At 33.7% G+C, this 20,180-nt stretch overlaps 1 protein-coding gene across 4 annotated transcripts in view; it reads left to right on the top strand.

Annotated features, from left to right (window-relative positions):
- Positions 1–20,180, top strand: part of LOC125055911 (cAMP-specific 3',5'-cyclic phosphodiesterase, isoforms N/G) — a 343,092-nt gene that overhangs the window by 147,321 nt on the left and 175,591 nt on the right. Inside the window, exons 1-2 of one of the 4 annotated variants that reach the window (XM_047658642.1) lie at positions 4,016–4,140; positions 6,975–7,194. The exons of the other annotated variants lie outside the window; for them this stretch is intronic. Of the exons in view, the coding sequence (XP_047514598.1) occupies positions 7,043–7,194 (152 nt within the window). The 5' untranslated portion in view covers positions 4,016–4,140; positions 6,975–7,042. Of the gene's footprint in view, positions 1–4,015; positions 4,141–6,974; positions 7,195–20,180 lie in introns of those variants that run through there. 4 annotated transcript variants of the gene reach the window in all.

Here is a 20,180-nt window from a genome sequence, read left to right as displayed (position 1 = left end):
TTTTTTGACGTCCGATAGTGGAACTTGCTGCAGGTATTAATCTTAAGTAATCTTAATCTGAAGTACTCCTCTGGACAACTTCCATGGTAAAAGCGGTAGAATATGCAGATAGACCCCACATCTCTACGCTCAAGCCGCTCGAAAAGTGACTGCTTGTGGACGATTTGAATCGCTCTTCGTTGGATACGATTATATATAGAAGCTACTGCTGTATTTGGTAATTGCCACCAATTTAAGCCTTAGCTAAATTAACAATAGAAACGACTATGTGAAATATTTACGAATTATTATCAATTTTTTTCTAATTTGTACTATTTCACACGTAATTTGTCAAATCTGACACATTGTCAACATCTCTGACATTGATGTGTAACAAAAAATAAGAATTCTTGGCAATTGCAACAAGAGTTTGTAGATATAGAAATTTCGTTAGCATTTCAGAGATTATCAAACAATTATTAGACATATTAAAACCTTTTTTCTAATTATAAAAGTTTTTGTAATTGATAAGGATCACGATATATGAAACTAAAGGAATGTTATTTTTCTTTAAGTAACTTTAAAGTGAACTGTCCCTTTTTAACATAGTGTGAATGTCTGACAGAAAGCGACGAATGAGTACTTCGTTTTCGTATCGACTAAAAGATGGAGGGTTTTGGCAAAAATGGCTCACGGTGTCCTCTATTTTCGCGGATTGTGTTTCTTTTTGAGATTTTAATTTGGATATTATTGGATCCCAGGTGTTTGACAATTTTAGGCCGTCTTCTCTATTGAAATTGGGGTGTTTTTTGATTTCAATGGCTTCGCGTACCAATCTTGGGAAGAATCTTTTCTCTTTCGCAAGTACTTTCGGTTGGTCAAAGCGTATGTAGTGATTAGGCCTATCTAGTATGTGTTCACAGACTGCTGATTTTGTGTGTCGTCTATGTCTTATGTCTGCAATGTGTTCTTTGAGTCTGCTGGACATATTGCGTTTAGTTTGCCCTATGTAAGACAGGCCACAGTCGCAATCCAGTTTGTATATACCTGCATCTTGCAATGGGGTGTTACTTTTGATTGGTCTTAGGAATTGCTGAATCTTCTTGTGCGGCTTGAAAATTGTATGAATAGAAGCTCGTTTTAGGATCCGGCTAATTCTATCTGTAACTCCCTTTACATATGGCAAGTAGGCTGGCTGGCGGGGAACTGTTTGTGTCTTGTTTTTGTTTTTGTGATGTAGCCGGGGGATGCGCAGCTTGTTTCGGTGTAGCACCTGTTTGACATGCTGTAGTTCCTCCTCGAGGTGGGTATCATCACAAAGACGTTGGGCTCTCTGAAACAAACATTTACCGACAGAAAGCAGTTGTGAAGGGTGGTGGTGGGATTCACCATTGAGGTACCTATCTGTGTGGGTTGCCTTCCTGTGTATTGTGTGACCTAGTGTGCCATCTGCTTTGCGTATAATTAAAATGTCTAAAAAGGGCAGACGGTTGTTGTTTTCTTGTTCAACAGTAAATTTAATGTTCTTGTGTATTGAATTTAAATGTGCTAGAAATGCAGATATTTTGTCATTGGGGAGTACTACAAATGTGTCATCGACATATCTCTTGTACAGTCGAGGTTTAACCGGGGCATTGGCCAGAGCTCTCTCCTCAAAGTCCTCCATGAAGATGTCAGCGACTATAGGTGACACTGGAGAACCCATGGCTACTCCATCAACCTGCACATAGAACTCATCTTTCCACATTAAGTATCCTGATGTGAGACAGTGTTTTACAATATCTACATAATCTAGTGACATGTTCTGTTCTCTAAGTCTTTTTGCAATGATATCTAGGCAGTCATTTAGTGGTAAGTTTGTAAATAGTGACTCAATGTCAAAGCTCACCATGGTTTCATTGTGGAGTAATTTGAGATCTCTCAATGTTTCCACAAAATGGTAAGAGTCCTTAACATGAGCACTAGTGTGCCCCCTGAGAGGGGATAATATTGACGCTAAGTGTTTGGCTAATTTGTATGTGGGTGAGTCGATATGACTGACTATGGGTCTTAAAGGATTGTTGTGTTTGTGTATTTTTGGCAATCCATACATTTTTGGAGGTTTTACACAGGCTGTTGTTAAAGATTTGACGTCTAATGACAGTGTTTCAGAATATTTAGTAAGGAGGCTAGATGTTTGTTTTATTACCTTGTTTGTGGGATCTTTATCGACTTTTTTATAGGTATTGACATCGTTTAAGAGGAGAGCCATCTTGCTTTCGTATTCCGACGTATCCATAACAACGGTTGCGTTCCCTTTGTCAGCTCGGAGTACTACCAAATCTTCGTTCGCCTTTCGCTCCGCGAGAGCCTTTGTTTCAGCGAAGGTGAGGTTTCGTTTTGGCGGTTTGCTTGCTCGCAGTATGCACGAGATATCTTGCCGTATGGTTTCAGCCTCATCCTTTGGTATCGTATTTTTGAATATACATTCCTCTACGTAACTAACAATTTCTTCGTGAGGGATTTTTCGCGGTGCCGTTGCAAAATTTAAACCTTTGTTTAATACCTCAATGGTTTGTTTATCCAAATTTTGCAACTTTCTCTGCAGCTGTGATACTTTTTGACATTCAACATCTTTTGTCTTCAGTCACCGTGACCACGCACGCTGTAAAGCACGCGAAACGTCGGATAAATTTAAAATTATGTTAAATAGTTGTAAATTTATAATAATACATAACTTCAATCCGGTCAAAACAGTATTTTATTGATATGTATTCATTATTGTGACTCTGTTAACCTTTTGATTGTATTTTAAATTTTTGTTTCTACATATTTTTATTTATTATTATTGTTATTTTATCTCTAGCTTTTACTTTATTTTATTTTAGTTAAGTACGTGTTATTTTGATTTTTTTTTTGTTAATAATTTTTGCATTACTTGTACTCTACCTTCTGTAGGTGTTTCTTTTTCATTGTTCCACTTTAGGGTTGCCTGGAAGAAATCGCTTGTTAGCGATAAGGCCGCCCGTTGCCTTTTGTAACCTGTTTTTTTTTATTTTTGTTATGTGTATGTTTTTGATTAAGGTAATAAAGTATAAATAAATATATTATAAATATGATGATCTGCGAATTGTTTTTCTCCACAGATAATCTGTTTCATAGAAAAAATATTCTTTAAGCTGCAAAGAATAAAAATTGTTTTAAAAATGGGATAGTTGATGATTAGAGTTTAGAGACAATTATCAAATAAGTGCCTTAATTAAAAGCTTAATTAAGTACGGCTTAAAGAGATAAAACGGAAAACTAATTTCGTTATAATCCAGCCGTAGTTTCGCCGCTAAAATCATTTTAATTCTATTTACAAATCTGACCTCGATCTTTGGAACGTTCGAAATTTTGATATATCCGATATTTCCAGGTGCAAAATTAGCTACTGTGACATTATGAGAAACTGTTGATCTGTAGTATGACATATTTGAAACTCTGCCACAGACTATTCTGGGCCTCCGATGCGCGTAAACAGTGTCTATATTACAATATCTTTGCAATATTCATAAAATGTAACGTATTAAAATTCTCGACGGGAATAGCATTGCCTATTTCAAAACGTTTCATCTTAATGCGCAGTTGTATACTTTTATCTGGGAATAATTGTGGATTTTTTTAAATATATGCCGGAGTAAAAAGTATTTTTTATAAACTTTCCGCGATAATTATCGCCATTATATGACTGTAATGCTACGCCATTAATATTACAACTAACTTTGTAGTTTTAATACATCTTATAGTTTTAACTTATCTTATAGTTTTATTTTAAGTTATATATAGATCAATTGTTAAAACTTCCATTACTAATACAAATAAACAATATTTAATTAATTTTTTTGATACATCGTAAATATTCTACACAGATTTTCAACAAAAACATTTCACAATAATCTAGTTTTTTGTTTTTGCAACGGACCAATTAAGTCATCGAAGACAGGGAGTGATGATTGTCAATTTTTAAAGTGTTTTCATGAAAGAGCTTGTCCACAGTTTCATAGTAGGCGTTTTAACGGCGCGCGCGCAGTTGTGATCGCGCTGTGTCCGACGTCGATTGAAATTTTAGTGTGAAAGTTTTCGGAAAAGTGAAAAAAGTGTGTGCTTTTTGTGTAACAATTTGGTTGATTTGTAAGATTGGTTGGTATTTGATCATAATTCATTAAATTTTAATGTAAGTTAACTTCACGGTCTTAAATTAAATTATATCTAAAGGTAGATTAGTTAATAGATACATAAAGAACGGTGCTTAGATTCTGTTTTTTTTTTTTTTTAAAGCTCTGATTAGTTAACGGCTAATTTAAAGTTATAAGGCAGTGAGATACTTATCCTCTAAATTGATATATTATGTATATATCTATACTAAATGGCCTATATACAATAAATTAATAAATTAATATTTACTGTTGTTGATATAAAAGTCGTCTTTCAGTGACGTCACTAATTCGATTATATTGTATGAAATAGTGGTTGCTTGAAAGAGATCGCTCGAATGCGACAAGTTGCCCTCCTTTTCATTTAATTATGTCAATTTTATTATGTTTCTGCAACAAAGTATTAATAAATAAATAAACAATCAAAGTATAGATATTAATCGATCATCAAATATATATCAAATACTACTATATTTACTATCTTATCTTTGATTTCCTTATTGCACTTAAACAAGCTGATTGATAAAATCATAAACACTTACAAAAAACATAAAGTATATACATTATATATATGCTTTGAATCTTGGCAGATTAAGAACTCGCCTCCCGTATGCAAATATTTTGGATTTTGATGATTTTTACTAGAGTCCAGATTAGGCGGCAACTGTGTGTCGATTTAGTTATCATACATGCGTTGAGTCTCGATTTAATTCACTTATTACTTTATTGGTTGGTATAAGTCACTGAACTTACAGAAAAAAATGTTTCAGACAAAGAACTATAAACACATTTTATGATAATAAATTGAGCATCAGAAAAGCGAAAGATATAAACGTAGGCGAGAAAGCTCATTATTTTATTAAAACATTAATTTCCCGAGCTTCAATTCTCGTAAAGCTACAAAATTTAAATGTTCTCGGCATTAAGAAATAACATGTTTGAGAACAAAATTAAATCTAAAAATTTCTGCGCTGTTATTTCATAATACCCTCGGGGATCTTTGTATCTTATTATTTTTGTTTGGTATTAGCTTTTCTACTATCGGGACGAAATATTCTCTCGTTATACAGTATTAAATAAATAAATAAAAAATAAAATAAATAAATAAATAAAGGATGGGTAGGGAGGTATATCATATGTACACGATGTGCGCGTACTACTACCAATATATAAAACTACTATATAATACTACTGACGTTTATAAGTGTACATTAAGTTATACACACGTACATCGGTACATATGAATAAATTATATTATTTTTATTTAAATTATAAACTGAGTTCTATCACTCCTCCTTCACCGTGCAAATCCTGCTATGGAACTCCTTACCTATTCATATCAGACGAGCTCAGTCATCTTTTGATCATATTTTTTCTGCCTTGTGATTAGGTACTACTTTTATATATTAATTGTGAGTCAATTAGCCTTAGGCTGAGCTTTTACATGTCTGTTTATACATACTATTATTTATACCTTTTCTTTAGATTTTATTTTATTTAATTTTAGTTATAGTTGCATGTTATTTTTAGTATCTTTTTTTTAATAAATTATGCATCTCTTGTACTTTACCCTCTGTAGTTGTTTCTTTTTTTTCTATTGTTCCACATTAGGGTTGCCTGGAAGAAATCGCTTGTAAGCGATAAGGCCGCCCGTTGCCTAATAACTTGTGTTACCTACTTACTTTTTTTTTCTTCTATATGTATAATTATGTGTATTATAGCAATGAAGTATAAATAAATATTTATTAAGAGGCTAAATGTCCGATTCCAAAGAAAATATCGTATCAGTGATAACACCTTCTCTCATGTTAAGAACTTAATAATAAAAATAATAAAAAAATCAGTGGCGCTATAACCGTTTTAACTTTGCCTCAGATTTCTGTATCTGTTTCATGATAAAATGTCAATCTAATAGGCAAGTAGGTGATGAGCCTCCTGTACCTGAGACAAGCTGTCGACTTTTTGGGTATAAGGCAAGCCGAAAGTCCATTGGTGCACATCCGGGGATGGCACCGACGACCTCAGGGATGAGAGTCGAGCGCTGGAGCCACTAGGCCAACACCGCTCTTAATAACACAAGCATAAATTTTTCGCAAATTAAATTTCTCTTTAGTTACTTTACCTTAGCTTTATAAAAAAATATTTTGAGTTCTTTCCTACCGAAAAACAGCGTTGAATCTGCGTTGTTGCAGTCTTATATACACGGAGACAGTTAATTTCACTTGCATTTCACAATATTTACATAATAAGTAGGAAAAATGTAAATATTGTGTTTACATATTCAGAGTCTGGGAAACCCGAGGAAATTGCATTAAAAACAAACAGTTGCAAAAAGCTTTGCGAGGCACTTTAAAATTCGACCGTTTTTAAAAGGAGTTTTAAAATAAGACAATTCTTCCTACGTAAAGGTTTTTTTATTAACCGTAATATAGATGTAGAATATTATGTCGTTGATTTGATTGTGACCAGTGTTCTACATGAACATTAGGATTTTACTAAATACATCTTAAATATAGTGCAAATGAATGATTTCATTTGTCAATCTTTATTTAAGATTAAGCTTGAATTAATTTAAATTAAAACCCATAAAATAAAACAAACCATATGCGTTACTGATGGTAACGCAGTGACTGTGAAATTGAGATGGTTCGTAGATATTAAGATAAGAATTTAATAGGTAGCTACTACACTATATTTGAAATTACAATATAATATAAAATGCATAATTATTTCCAAATAACTACAAATAACTTACAACTAATGTTTATCTTCTAACGATATACCAACCTTACATTCAACCATAATTGTTACATTTAACAGTGTAAAATGTAGAACAGTGACATCTATATTGGACCGCGAAAACAAACAGGTGTTTTCACACCTGAAAGATGTTACCTATTGCTGAAATGGAAGAGGGCGCCAGCAGGCTTTTGTCAGCAAATTCGAACCGTCATAGAAAAACACGTGACCGAGTTGTAACAGCTGAAATTCGAGCTATACGACGCAGACGTGGTTGGACTGTAGTTGGCTCTGAAACTAGGTAAGTAAGGGTTATAGCATGTATCGCTAGATGGCGTTGAAATCAGTTTATGATTTTTGTTAAATGGTTCAATAATTTAGAATATGCGAATTGTTTTATGTACAATTATATGATATTTAAATTAAACATAAAATAAGCTGATAAGAAACCAAAAAGTTGTGATATTTTCCACCGTATTTTACATTTGCTCCTTCTATTTCATAAATAAAGTTTGTATATAGGTTCTATTCCATTTTAGAAAGGGAAAATACCGATTAATAGTAATTATAATTTACCTTGATTTGTTATTACTTCAATTTTACTTGCGGCAGCTAGCTGCACCCAAGGGGCCAAAAAATATTACTATTGAAGTCGGTAGAAAAATTCTGAACTGGCATTTTTTAAATATTTAAAGCACAGATTGTCACAATTATTAAGTATCAACATAAAATCTCTTTCGTCCTTACCTTTTTTGATTGAATTAATGATGAATAAGAGGACTGATGAAACGAAAAGGCTTTAGTAATACTTATTTAACAACAAGATTATATTATATTTTAAAAAATATTGACAAAACTGAATATAATTGGCAATTACTTCGAGGAATCGGAACTTTCACAAGAGCCTTCCACGGACCTCTTAAATTATTCCTGGCATTTTTAAATGTAATTGACATTTAACTATTCCAAGGCTTTAGAATGTTTTACATTAACTGAAATAATTCATTATTTTTAAGTTTCAGGTTATTTTTTTAAATTATTTGAATTTTTTTGTGTAATACATAAAAATCCCACCTAATCTATTTTAATTTATAACGTTATAATTAACTTTGAGTGACTCGGACCCAGCAAACAATGTAAAAACTTATTACGTAGACATTTTGCGACACAATTTGCAAGCGCCATAAATTTAACTTAGGACTAAATCTTTCGGATTAACAAGATCCGAATTTTGAGATTTTTATATTCGTTTATTTATTTCGGCCCATTCAGTACACACAATAACGTTGATTAAGTGTCACGCTGACCTTTAACATAGCTTGATTTATGTTTATTTGATTTTGATAAAGTAGGTTATTTTATCAATGTAGGCTTCTTTTTTTAGAATATATTATTATAATGATACTGTTTTCTATCTGAAGTAAAACTTTTTAGGCGCATGAGGGTATTTTTTTTACGGATGAAACGCAATAACAATAATTTTAGCGTCACGAAGATGTGCAGCGTTTTTGTCGAAGAACTGGGACAGAGCGATTGAGACCGCTTGAGAGAAAGTAAGAAGGGCGAATTACCTTATAGAAAGTCTATTTTTATAATTACATTTTCGTAAAGAGAATTTATTAAATATTAGTATTTTATATTTTGTGCAAAATAATTCATTGAAATCTCGAATGAAGAGTTGTAAATTAAAATGCCACGTGTTTTATTATAGAAGAAATCAATTTATTATTTGTATTATTATTATTATTTTTGTTATTTAACAAGACTTAAAAATTTGTTTGCCAAAGAAGTTTTACTTCTGACATATTGTGTACTTTGTGCGCACGTACTTTTTTTTTCTTAACAGACATGTAAATGTATTTTAATCTATTTTTAAACACATTAACGACACAGGTCTCCCCTAGAAGCCTTGCGTTGTTCAACAGTTGAAGAATGTAAAACAAAATACGAAATTGTAGTCGATTTCGTTTTGTATTTCAATTTGTTTTAATAAAAACATGGCCGTCCAAAATAACAAAAAACTATTATGATTAAAACGTTGATATATTAAAAAATTGCCAAACAAACATTTTATTTTAGTTTCGCGACAAACATTTTATTTTAAACTCGCGTTGATAAAATTGTTAAGTGAATGTCTATTGGTTCTCGTCAATTTCGCTAAAAGTCAAACGATAAAAAACGCGGAAAAAGTTTTTCGCTTCAGCGCCCGGTGTAGATTAATTAAAATGTCACGAATGCAAATGTACGTATATTAATTTTTGTATTGAAATTTGTATGTTGATAAAATGTTTGGATTAGTACGACATAATACAGGCTATGACTGGTCAAGCATAGACTACAAACGAATTCTTTCATTTGAACGATACTGTCAACTGTTTATGAATGTGTTCTAAATTTGAAAAACGATTACATATTTAAAACGTGTTACTACCAACCATGAAGATGACCTAATAGAGTATATTTTTGAATTTAGAACTAGCACGTCATCAGAGTTATTTGTTCAGACTCAAGAAGTTATTACTCATGGAATGTGCGATGCGTCACGTAGGTATGTCTTGGTGTTCAGGTGTCACTCGTCCCAGCCACTTTGGCACGTTGCCAGCACGGATATAGTCGGGGACATTGCTCGTATCACATATTTTTGGGATGTCACGTGCACGCGATAACCAATGACTGTAAATTTCAGAAATGCACTTTGAAATACAATTTATGCTTTGAATACTGTAAAAGGATTTTAAAGTGTATTAGTAGATGGATTTATGGGATGTTCTATCTCGTAATAAATCACAACTCATATTTATCTTTATTAATTGGTTTATTCTTCACAATTAAGAGTAATTAATTTATATTCTTATAGAAACGCTCATGGAAAAAATCATATATCTCACTCGTCTAAAGTCTGTTCTGAGTGACGTTCGTTTTTCTTCTTTTCTTAACCACCGGTATTTATGTTGCCACATACATCAAAATATTATAGAAAAATACTACACAAAATAGTATTTACATTTAAGTGCGTATCTACGATTTGCTACAGATTCATATCTATAATATCAAATATAGAGAAATAATGAATAATCCTTCTAAAATTAGTGTAAATTTGTCATAGATTTTAACCTATCAATTATGTTAAATTTATAAACAAAGAAAGAAGAAGAAAGTCAAAACACCTACATACAAACAGTAAAAGTTTTATAACACTTAATTTTAGAAGTATTCTTACGGTTTGTGGTAACTTAGATTACATATCATATATATGTAATCTAAGTTATCTTATGTTATATACATATAATGAATATATGAGTTAGTAGTCTCATCTCAGTCTCAACATCAAATGTCTTAACTATATATACACATGAATTTGTAAATTAATTGATTTGCTTTCATACTAATTAATTATTTAATTGAAATAACAGTGAACCAACCCAATCACGCCCAAAGACGAAATCAAATAACCGATTTCCACGAACGATAGTCTCTTAAGCAGTCAAACTTGAGTAACCTAGATCGAATCGTAAAATTAATTTTGAATTGGAAATACCGAAAATCGTTCAAAGTTTACAGTTTGTAAATTGAATCTTAAGCCTAAATTTTTTATTAAATATTAACGCATAAAAGTGCTAAAATAGAATTAATAGCTTTAAGCAAAAATCGTAAGTGGATTAATTGGATGAAGTGATCTTAAATTAAAACACGGATTCGTGTCTACATTTTATATAATAATCATAACTGATAACATTGTGCCTATAACAACTAATCAACAAGCTACACTTAATAATATATTTTCACAATTTTATGTACGCCAATCACAAAAGAGCTATTTCTTCACTTGAATTGCAATTTATATTAATTAAAACGTAACGCTAGATTAATTTGTGTAGCTCTACGCCGTAGAGGGCCCGCAACTGCATGCTACGAAGTTAGCTACATGACCATTTCACTGTAGACAGATGTTGCGTTAAGCGAGGCGAACATTAATGTGTTAGATAGTAAGATATATGTGCTAAGCATTTTTCAGATTTAGAAAGTAGTAAGTTTACACAATAATAAAACTCATTAGTAATTATAATTATTAACCAATTCTAGTTAGGGCCCTTCAAGAATCTCTTCTTACAAATTACAAATTACTGCATACAAATTCTTTAAAGGAAAGCAACGCAATTGCTAGACTTCTGGCTGTGCAAATCCATGGTTGGCAGTATAGAAATCAAAAAAAAAACAAAAAAAAAATTTAAAATGTAATCAAATTCTACGATCGTGTGCTTATCTGTATCTACAAACGTTCACGCTCATGTTGTGTAAACAAAAGAAAATATACACGAAGACCTCCCCGGATATCCGGAATTACGTAAACATTGACACGCTCAAAGTATATTGATCAAACATTACATGAAACTCGTAAAATATAACTACTATACAACTATTTTATTTTTAGCTAAGCCATAAAATAACTCATGAAAACAGTCTTGAAGTGTATGCTCCATTATACATCAGTAATAATTGTATAATCCGTCTCAATTGCATATGTTTGATTGATTTCCGACCTTTGTCATAAAAATATAAACACGTGCAAATTAAAACGCATATGGTTACGGAGTGTAAAAAAAATGCTATGCGATCTAAAATCAGTATTAAAATGGATCCCCCATGGCCTCCTATACTGCGCAATTTCCAGCCAGATGTACTTTGTAGCAGCTCCTCTTCGGGGTGGACCACGAGGTAGTTATGGATCATCATGGATACTTGCCATTTCAGTCAGAATTTTTTTGATTTTTTTTCCCCAATCAATTGTTCTTGGATTCGCCTTTAAGAAGAGTAGTGCCACCAATGGTGATTTGGTATTTTCACTTATAAAAGATATTAGGTGGGCTGAAAAGTTTCTTAGGCTAACATAGAAAACAATTTGATAGATACGATTATAGCAACCATACAAATTTTCGATACCATACGAATTTGTCTTTAGCCACAAATTGGGCTTCAGTTTCAGCGATTACCTATTCGATACCGTTAAATTCCAGTCCAGCAAGCATTCTCTTGAGGTCTGAGAACGAAGTCACTGCGTGCCAAATCTGAAGAATAAAGTGAAATAAATTCGGAATTAATTATATTGCTTCAAACAAGTCTCCTCCTAGAGGATATACACTTATTTTTCATTTTTCACGTATTTATATGAAATTAATTTGAAACCTTTATTGCTATTAAATATGCGTAATAGAAAATTAAACTTCAAGAAGACACGCAAGATTTATTCAGCGTATTCAGCAAACTTTAATTATGAAACCTTAATAAATAATTAGTTCAATGTTTGCGGTTTGAGTTTAACAAAGATAAAGTTAACATACATTCCAACTCTTCATTTACATATCTGATATACGTTTAAACATAACATCTTGCTAGGGTTTTTCAATTAAAAATGTAACGGGTAATTCTTTTAACGTTTTGTCGATAAGTTCTAAATGACTGTGAGTAAAAAAAAAATGTTTATTATGGAACATAAGATACAGGTATCACTTATTCCACGTCATAAAATTTCAAACTGCGGGCATCCCTACTCATCGGCAAAGAAGGCAGAGGGTGTAGGCCGAGAGAAAAAGCCGGCGTAAAAAACTCTCGGTACTCTTTTAAAATAGGAAGTTATGAAGCAACACTTATTTTAAAAGAAATATCGCAAATTCAGATTCAAAGCTTAATATGAAAACGCTATATACATATTACAAATCTTTTGTATTAAATAAATACATTGACTTGCCCATCGCATGGAAACACAATTATCTCATACGTAATACATGATATTATTAGATTGTTTAGTGCGACTGCCAAATCAATTACAATAAAAGATTTGTAATATTGATATGGTCAAGATGTTATCAGGTTACCTAATTACGTATAAACTTAAAACAGAAGGCTCCCTAAGTAGGGACTGAATAAATAGACCGACTCGGTATTACATGGACCACACAATTGTTAATGGTAGAAAAACTGCGTTGCGAGACTTGGTTTTTCTACAAGTTAAGTGTATGGGATCTCATTTCTATTTGTAGATCTATATTACGGTACAGAACTTCATCAAATCATTGTTTCCCAACTCCCGGACCAATCCTATGTACGTGCAAACTAAACAATCTTAGTACGCACTTAATAATCCATAACACTACTCTGACTTGATCAAAGACAACGTATTGGGTGAAATCTGACATGCTTGATATGCATTAGTAATAGAGGTTTATTGAGTGGTAAGACCGAGTTATAAACTATGTAAGTATAAATTATTCACTAATTTATACTTTGTATATAAAACCAATATCAGGGTTTTTATTTAATTTAATATAAGGTTTGGCACATGAATTATTAATTAATTAATTACAAGTAGTAGTTGGCAGCCACACAGTATGCCACTGATCTAACATGTAATAAACTGTATTTTTATCAATTCTCAACTATCCTTCACAGCAACAAACACAAATATTCCATTTATTGCAGAAAATAAAAGTTTACTTAATTTGGATGTAATATGTGGGCACCTAATTTTATACACTCGAACGTGAATACTATAAATATATAATAATTATTATCATGACTAAAACAAATTAAAGTCAATAAACAAATTCTCTAGGAATATACAGATCTAAATCTCTCTCAGAGATCAGATCGCGTTGAGCACTATCAAATTAGTTTCAGAAAAATCGTTTACCTATTCTCAAAATAAGGTTTTCGATGGTATTCTTGGATACGGGATAATTATTAATTAACTCTAAATTTATTTATGAATATTATTTGATAACAACGAAAGGTAATGTTTATTTCACAACAAGTTAAAACCGAAATTACATTCAAATAATTACAGAAATTTGTGTTGATTTTACAATCGTTGTATTTCGAAATGAGTTTCAAATATTTACATAATTTTAGTTTAAGTAATAACAAACACGGGCAAAAATAACGGGCTGAAATCGTGGTTATATGTTACATATAATAAATAGTACTTTGTTTAAATATATATCTATATTTTAATTGTGATATAATGTGTGTTTAGTAAATCCGTAGCCTATGGAGACGGAATAAGTTAACCTTCTGTGTATTGATTAACAGTTATTGTTTCCCCAGGAGAAGAACTTTGGTTTCCGGGTTAAATATTAAAACAACCATTTTCGGTTGTTATAAAACTATTCTGTTTCATTCTTATCTTGTTTTTGTTACTTAATGAAACAGATAATTCGCGAAACATATAAAACGCTTATAATTAATGCAATGAGTAATTAAGAAGTATTCAATTTAATCAAAATTCTCTTCTAAATGTAAAGCAAACTTATTTAACATAACGTTGAAACTGGCATGCGCAAGTTATCGTTCGATACCTTGACTAACAGTGCGTTCAATTACCTGTACTGTATAAATAGGCTTACTAGGAGAGCTGGCGTCAGTCAATAAACTAAGTGTATAATAATAGGAATCAAACAATACACTCCATTAGTAGATGTGTTGGTAACAATTATCTTTAAAAAAATGAATAAACGAAAGGTACAAGATCATATTTATCAGCTACTGAATAATTTAAAATAGTTCCATGAATAGAGAAACATTTTACGGGCAATCAATGGCAATATTTGTTGGAGCTTTTCATGATGTATTTAAGAGATGCCCTGTCGATTTCGCATTGTTGCAAAAATCAATCAACTATGATTAAAAATACGTAATGAAAAATTTAATATTAAAGTATCGAGAGACCGTGCGTTCGAGCCTATTTATACATTAATTAATTTTTATTTCTATTCGAAGAACGCATTGTGAGAAAAATTTCAAGTTTTCGACCTCAAAATCGACGAAGTTTGTCAGACTCAGACGGCCGATCACCAATCATATAAAGATAACTTGTCTATGGAATAGACACAGAAACCACGGGGCTTATATAACTTTAAGCATATATGGTATAAGTCAATGTAATCAGATGTAATAGTAGTAATTAAATATTGTTAAATTTGAACTGAATATAAATTGTTTAAGACTAAAAGCAGCTTTAGTAAGGTAAGAACCAACTGTTATTGTGACAATGGAAACGAAATAAGAAAGTTATTAAGTACAAAGCTTAATGTAAAAAGCGCTGGCGTGTAATTGAACTTCTTATTTACTTGACAATTTAGAATGTCTTTCATTAATCAAGCTTTTTCAGCTGCCGGAACGTGTTAGGGAAATATTAGTACGTGTCGCTCCAAATTTGTATAAACGGAAATTACATATTTTGTCGAAAGTGTTGAAAACATCTCATGAATATTTACAACATACTATTAATAATAATCCACATCCATAATATATCTTGCTATCACATCTCAGAATGGAACGTCATTTATAAGTAATTAGGCGAGCTTAAGTGGCTTACATACATTGATATTTCTCAATGAGATCATATTATTTTACGATGAATAGTACCACTTCAAGTACACTAACTAGTCCACGCAATTTACACTAATTTTAAAAAGAGTCAAGATTCTCTTAGAAACATTATCCCTAACTACAATATATGAGGAAATAAATCTTTAGCTGGCCTAACCGTATCAAATATTTAGTACCAAGGATTCACACTCACACTAACAACAGACAAAAAGGAAAGTTACTAATAAATATATTACAAATAATTTAAATACGATGTTAAATTATGTGCGAAAATGTATGCCAATTGGAGTGTTTTAAACAAACATGTTTTATAGCTGTTTCTTAAGAAATAACAACAAAATTAAACAGATTTCAAATCCGCGAATTTATTGGAATTGGAGTGTATTGTGTCCAATATTGGAAACAAGGCCGCTAAAAATACCAGCAGAGCTTTGTAAACTTTATGTATTTCATAACTGTAAAAGTATTCGATGTTTCATTACATTTTGCGATATTTATGTCATTTAAACCAAGAATGGTTTAATTAAAAGTATAACGTATACATTCGATTGTTGTTTGTTCCATGAATAATTATTACTCAATCACTTTACATAGAGCACCTTTGTATGGTTTTATTTTTAAACATATATCCATAAAATATATGTTTTGTTTATTTATTTCAAATTTGTGTTTTTTTATAGATTAGTCTATACACATTATAGGGCATTACAATCTAGACTATATTAAGAATTTAAGAGAAATAAAAATGTTTAAAGGGAAAAATTATTTTACATAATTTTAAATTTAACCGATGTTTCGCGTGCTATACAGCGTGCGTGGTCACGGTGACTGAAGACAAAAGGTGTTGAATGTCAAAAAGTATCACAGCTGTAGAAAAAGTTGCATTATCTGTATTTATTTCCCCGGAATTGGTATCGACTTAAAGATGGAGGGTTTTGGCAGAAATGGCTCACGTCGTCCTCTATTTTCGCGGATTGTTTATCTTGAGATTTTAAAAACATAAATATACATAAATACATAACTTCAATCCGGTAAAAAAATTGTTTCATTTAAATATGTAAAAGTTATGTCAATAAAAGACAATACTAAAAATGTTTAGTTTAACTTAACTTACCAATAAAGAAAATTAGGTTAGACTTATTCTTTTCTTTATTAGTAAATTAAGTCTAACTTACAAAGTGTTCTAGAGGCAAAGCATTAGCTACTTCACAGGACATTTAAAATTTGTATACTATCTGTTTTCGTTATGTTTAGGTTTAATAATTTAAATCATTTAAAAACACTCGCTCATATGGATTTTGCCAAACAATTTTACGACCTCTTCTAGAATATAATATATTCCAATCAATTTTCATTAAATCTTTAATAATAAGCCTAAATCGTTGTCAGAAATCACAGTATCAATTATAGTATAAATGTAATTAATTGCTTTCAGACAAATAGACACATGTGGCAGGGAGGCTTCTTTTTATAATAACACAATAAACTTAAAACATTATTCACCTGTATTATAAATTGCAATTTCGAAATTCAAGCTTTGTAACTAAAAGCTCTCTTAAGCACAAATAATATTTCTTTGCCGATATTATGAATCAAGAAGCAAAGTGTATTTACAGTTGTATCAAGGTAGAAATAAACTTGCAAGTCATTGTTGCCAGGTGCGGACTAAAATTTAGTTTGAAGATTGACCCGTATTACCTAAAACATATAATTGAAAAGTTTCTAATCAAAGATATGTACTTAATTATAATAGTGTTGTGTAAATTATATTTAAGCTATGTAATTAATAATAAACAAAGCCGTGTTGGCCTCAGCGTGTGACCCTCGTCCCTGAGGTCGTAGGTTCGATCCCCGGCTGTGGAAATTGACTTTCTTTCTATGTACGCATTTAACGCGGTGAAGGAAAACATCGTGAAGAAAGCCAATTGCCTTAGACCCAAGTCGATGGCGTGTGTCAGGCACAGGAGGCTGATCACCTACTTGCCTTTTAGATTGATCAAAAACAATTGATCATGAAACTTAGATATGATTGTAGGGTTGTAGCGCCACTGTTTTTTATCAATAATAAAAACACGTCACTAATATGAATTTAAAAATTAATTTTGTTTTATTTATTTATTAACTTCGAGCCAACCTAAATTGCAAAAAAACAATTACACTTATGATATAACCAATGTTTAGTACATTCTATATTCAAAATATCAAAACTATTGTTGGCGACTCATAGATTTAAATAGTATTAAGTATGAGCTATAGGTTAAATATGAATATTGTTTGGTAATTAAGTATGAGCTATAAGTAAAATAAGAATATTGTTGATAGCTCATAAGTAGAATTTTAGTATAAATAAGTTAGATAAAAATATGTAAATAATTCAAGGGAAAAATACAGTTAAATAAATTAATAAAATGCTTCGCCGAATAAAAGGGTCGCGTAGCTCTCGTCGCGGTATACGCGCGCAGATTTCTGTAAACGCAGCTCTCGTCGCGGTATACTGTTTGAGTACTTAAGCTCGGCGAGATTTACGCAAAATCCTCTTTTTCCTCCGCAACGAACTGGGACCCAAGAATAATCGGCGAAGCAAGAAACAAGAACAAGGCGCAGTTTCATTTCAAGACAACATCCTACAATTACGCACTAGCAGGGGTGCGTGGGTTAAGGCGGTGCCAGCGATACGTCGAACCGTCTTGACAAAACGTACGAAGTCAAACCCCACCGGTATTCAAAGCCGCGCCGAGGTTACTTTGGTTACTGCACGGGTGTTCTCAAACGAGCATCTAAACGTCTAATCCCGTGCAGGCCCGAGTCTCTGAGGCGACGTCGGGATTGGCTAGAACAGTAGTACGTACGAAGTCAAACCCCACCGGTATTCAAAGCCGCACCGAGGTACTTTGGTTACTGCACGGGTGTTCTCAAACGAACATCTAAACGTATAATCCTGTGCAGGCCTGAGTCTCTGAGGTGTCGTGGGGGTTGGCATCAACAGTGGTCCTTCGAGCGCCGGATCCTGCAACGGTTGTCATCAAGAAGTGAATACTGCGAAAAGAAAATGCCAGTCACAAGGTCACAGAACGGGATGCAGCGAGGGGAATCGACGACGACTGTTACCTCCGCCACTACGTCCGAAGTCCGGACCACAGGCGAAGAGATAACGATAGAGCAGTCCACGTCGACGAGCGCAGCCAGCCAGCCAGATCAAGCATTGAATCTGGCACCAGCGGGTTCCACCCGGCGGGCCGCATCGAGAGCCGTATCCAGAGCCAGCTCAAGAAGACAAGCCGAGGCCAGAGAAGAGCTGGCTCGCTGCGAGCTGCGGGAAGCGCAGGCAGCAGCACGCCTGGCCAGATTACGATTAGAAGCAGAAACGGAAGAAGAAGACTCCTTTGTAGAAGACGTCAACGATAACCATGAAGAAAAGGTGGCAAACTGGATGCGCTCATCGGCACAAAGGCCAGAAGAAACAGAAACAAAGAGCGACATTCGAGCAATAGCTGACGCAATAAAGGAAGCCATGACGACACATGTAGCGCCGCAACCGAAGTACATTCAAGAGCTGCCGATATTTGAAGGCGACAGCTCCGAATGGACGGCGTTTCGAGTCGTATATGAAGACACATCTCCAATGTTCTCTGGCATTCAGAATATGGCGCGGCTACGTAAAGCGATTAAAGGCACAGCGAGAGAAAGCATTAAGAGCCTCTTGTACTCAGAGGCGATGCCAGAAGAAGTTATTAACGCTTTACGCCGAAGATTTGGTAGACCCGACGCGCTGGTGCTAGCTGAACTGGAGAAATTAAAGGCGCTTCCCAGAACGACGGAAAATCCCAGGGACATATGCGTCTTCGCTAGCCAAATAAATAACAGCGTGGCCGCCATAAAGGGATTGAAGAGACCGCAATACCTCTACTCGCCTGAAATCGTGAAACTTATAATAGAGAAGATGCCTCCAATTCTCAGATTCAGATGGTACGATTTCACGGCTGCGAGGGATGAGGAATCGTTCAGTGATATTCAAACGATAAGCAACTTCCTCAATTTAGAAGCGGACAAATGCGGCGCATTCGCGGTACTCGAAGACAGCAAAAGCGTACGACCGAGCGCAGCGATAAGAAGGCCAGTGAAACAAGCTACGTATAATATCGCTGAAAGGAGTAGACCTGAAGAAATCAAGTGCCCAGACTGTGAAGGTACACATAAACTCAAAGACTGCCAAATGTTCCTAAAAGCGGCAGTCAACGAGAGATGGGAAACAGTTAAGAGGCTTAAGGTCTGCTTCAAGTGCCTCGCTGGGAAGCACCGGAAAGAAACATGCCGAAGACCACCGTGCAAGTTGTGTCGAAGATGGCATCATAGCCTACTACATGTGACGCCGGAGAGCGAACAATGTCACGAAGAGGCAGCGCCCGAGACAGCGACGGTCAATACAATAAGCACACCGAAAGCTATTCTTAAGATGCTTAAGGTGGAGATATACGGACCGGCTGGGAGCAAACAAGTACTGGCGCTGCTAGATGAAGGCTCAACGGTGACACTGCTTGACGAGAACGTGGCTTCGAGCATCGGCATCCAGGGTCCTCGCGAAGCCCTGAATATAGAAACTATCGGCGGAGGGCAAATGAAAAATCACGACTCTATGATTTTAGATATCGAAGTGAAAGGGATTAAGCAAAGCGAGAAGAGCACACTTAAGCGGGCAAGAACTATCAAGGAGCTCAAATTAACCCCTCAATTCGTAGATAAAAGCCGACTAAAGAAGTGTCATCACTTGCGGGGCTTACTACAAGACGTGTGCTACGAAGCTAAGGCGCCGAAGCTGCTCATTGGCCAAGACAATTGGGAGTATATTGTCTCATTACAAATACGACGTGGAAAGCCAGGGCAGCCGGTGGCGTCACGAACGAA

Source organism: Pieris napi, chromosome 14 (genome assembly GCF_905475465.1).
Source record: "Pieris napi chromosome 14, ilPieNapi1.2, whole genome shotgun sequence".
In the NCBI taxonomy this organism is placed as follows: domain Eukaryota; kingdom Metazoa; phylum Arthropoda; class Insecta; order Lepidoptera; family Pieridae; genus Pieris; species Pieris napi.
Note: the sequence above shows the minus strand (reverse complement) of the source record. Positions and strands in the feature narration are given on the sequence as shown.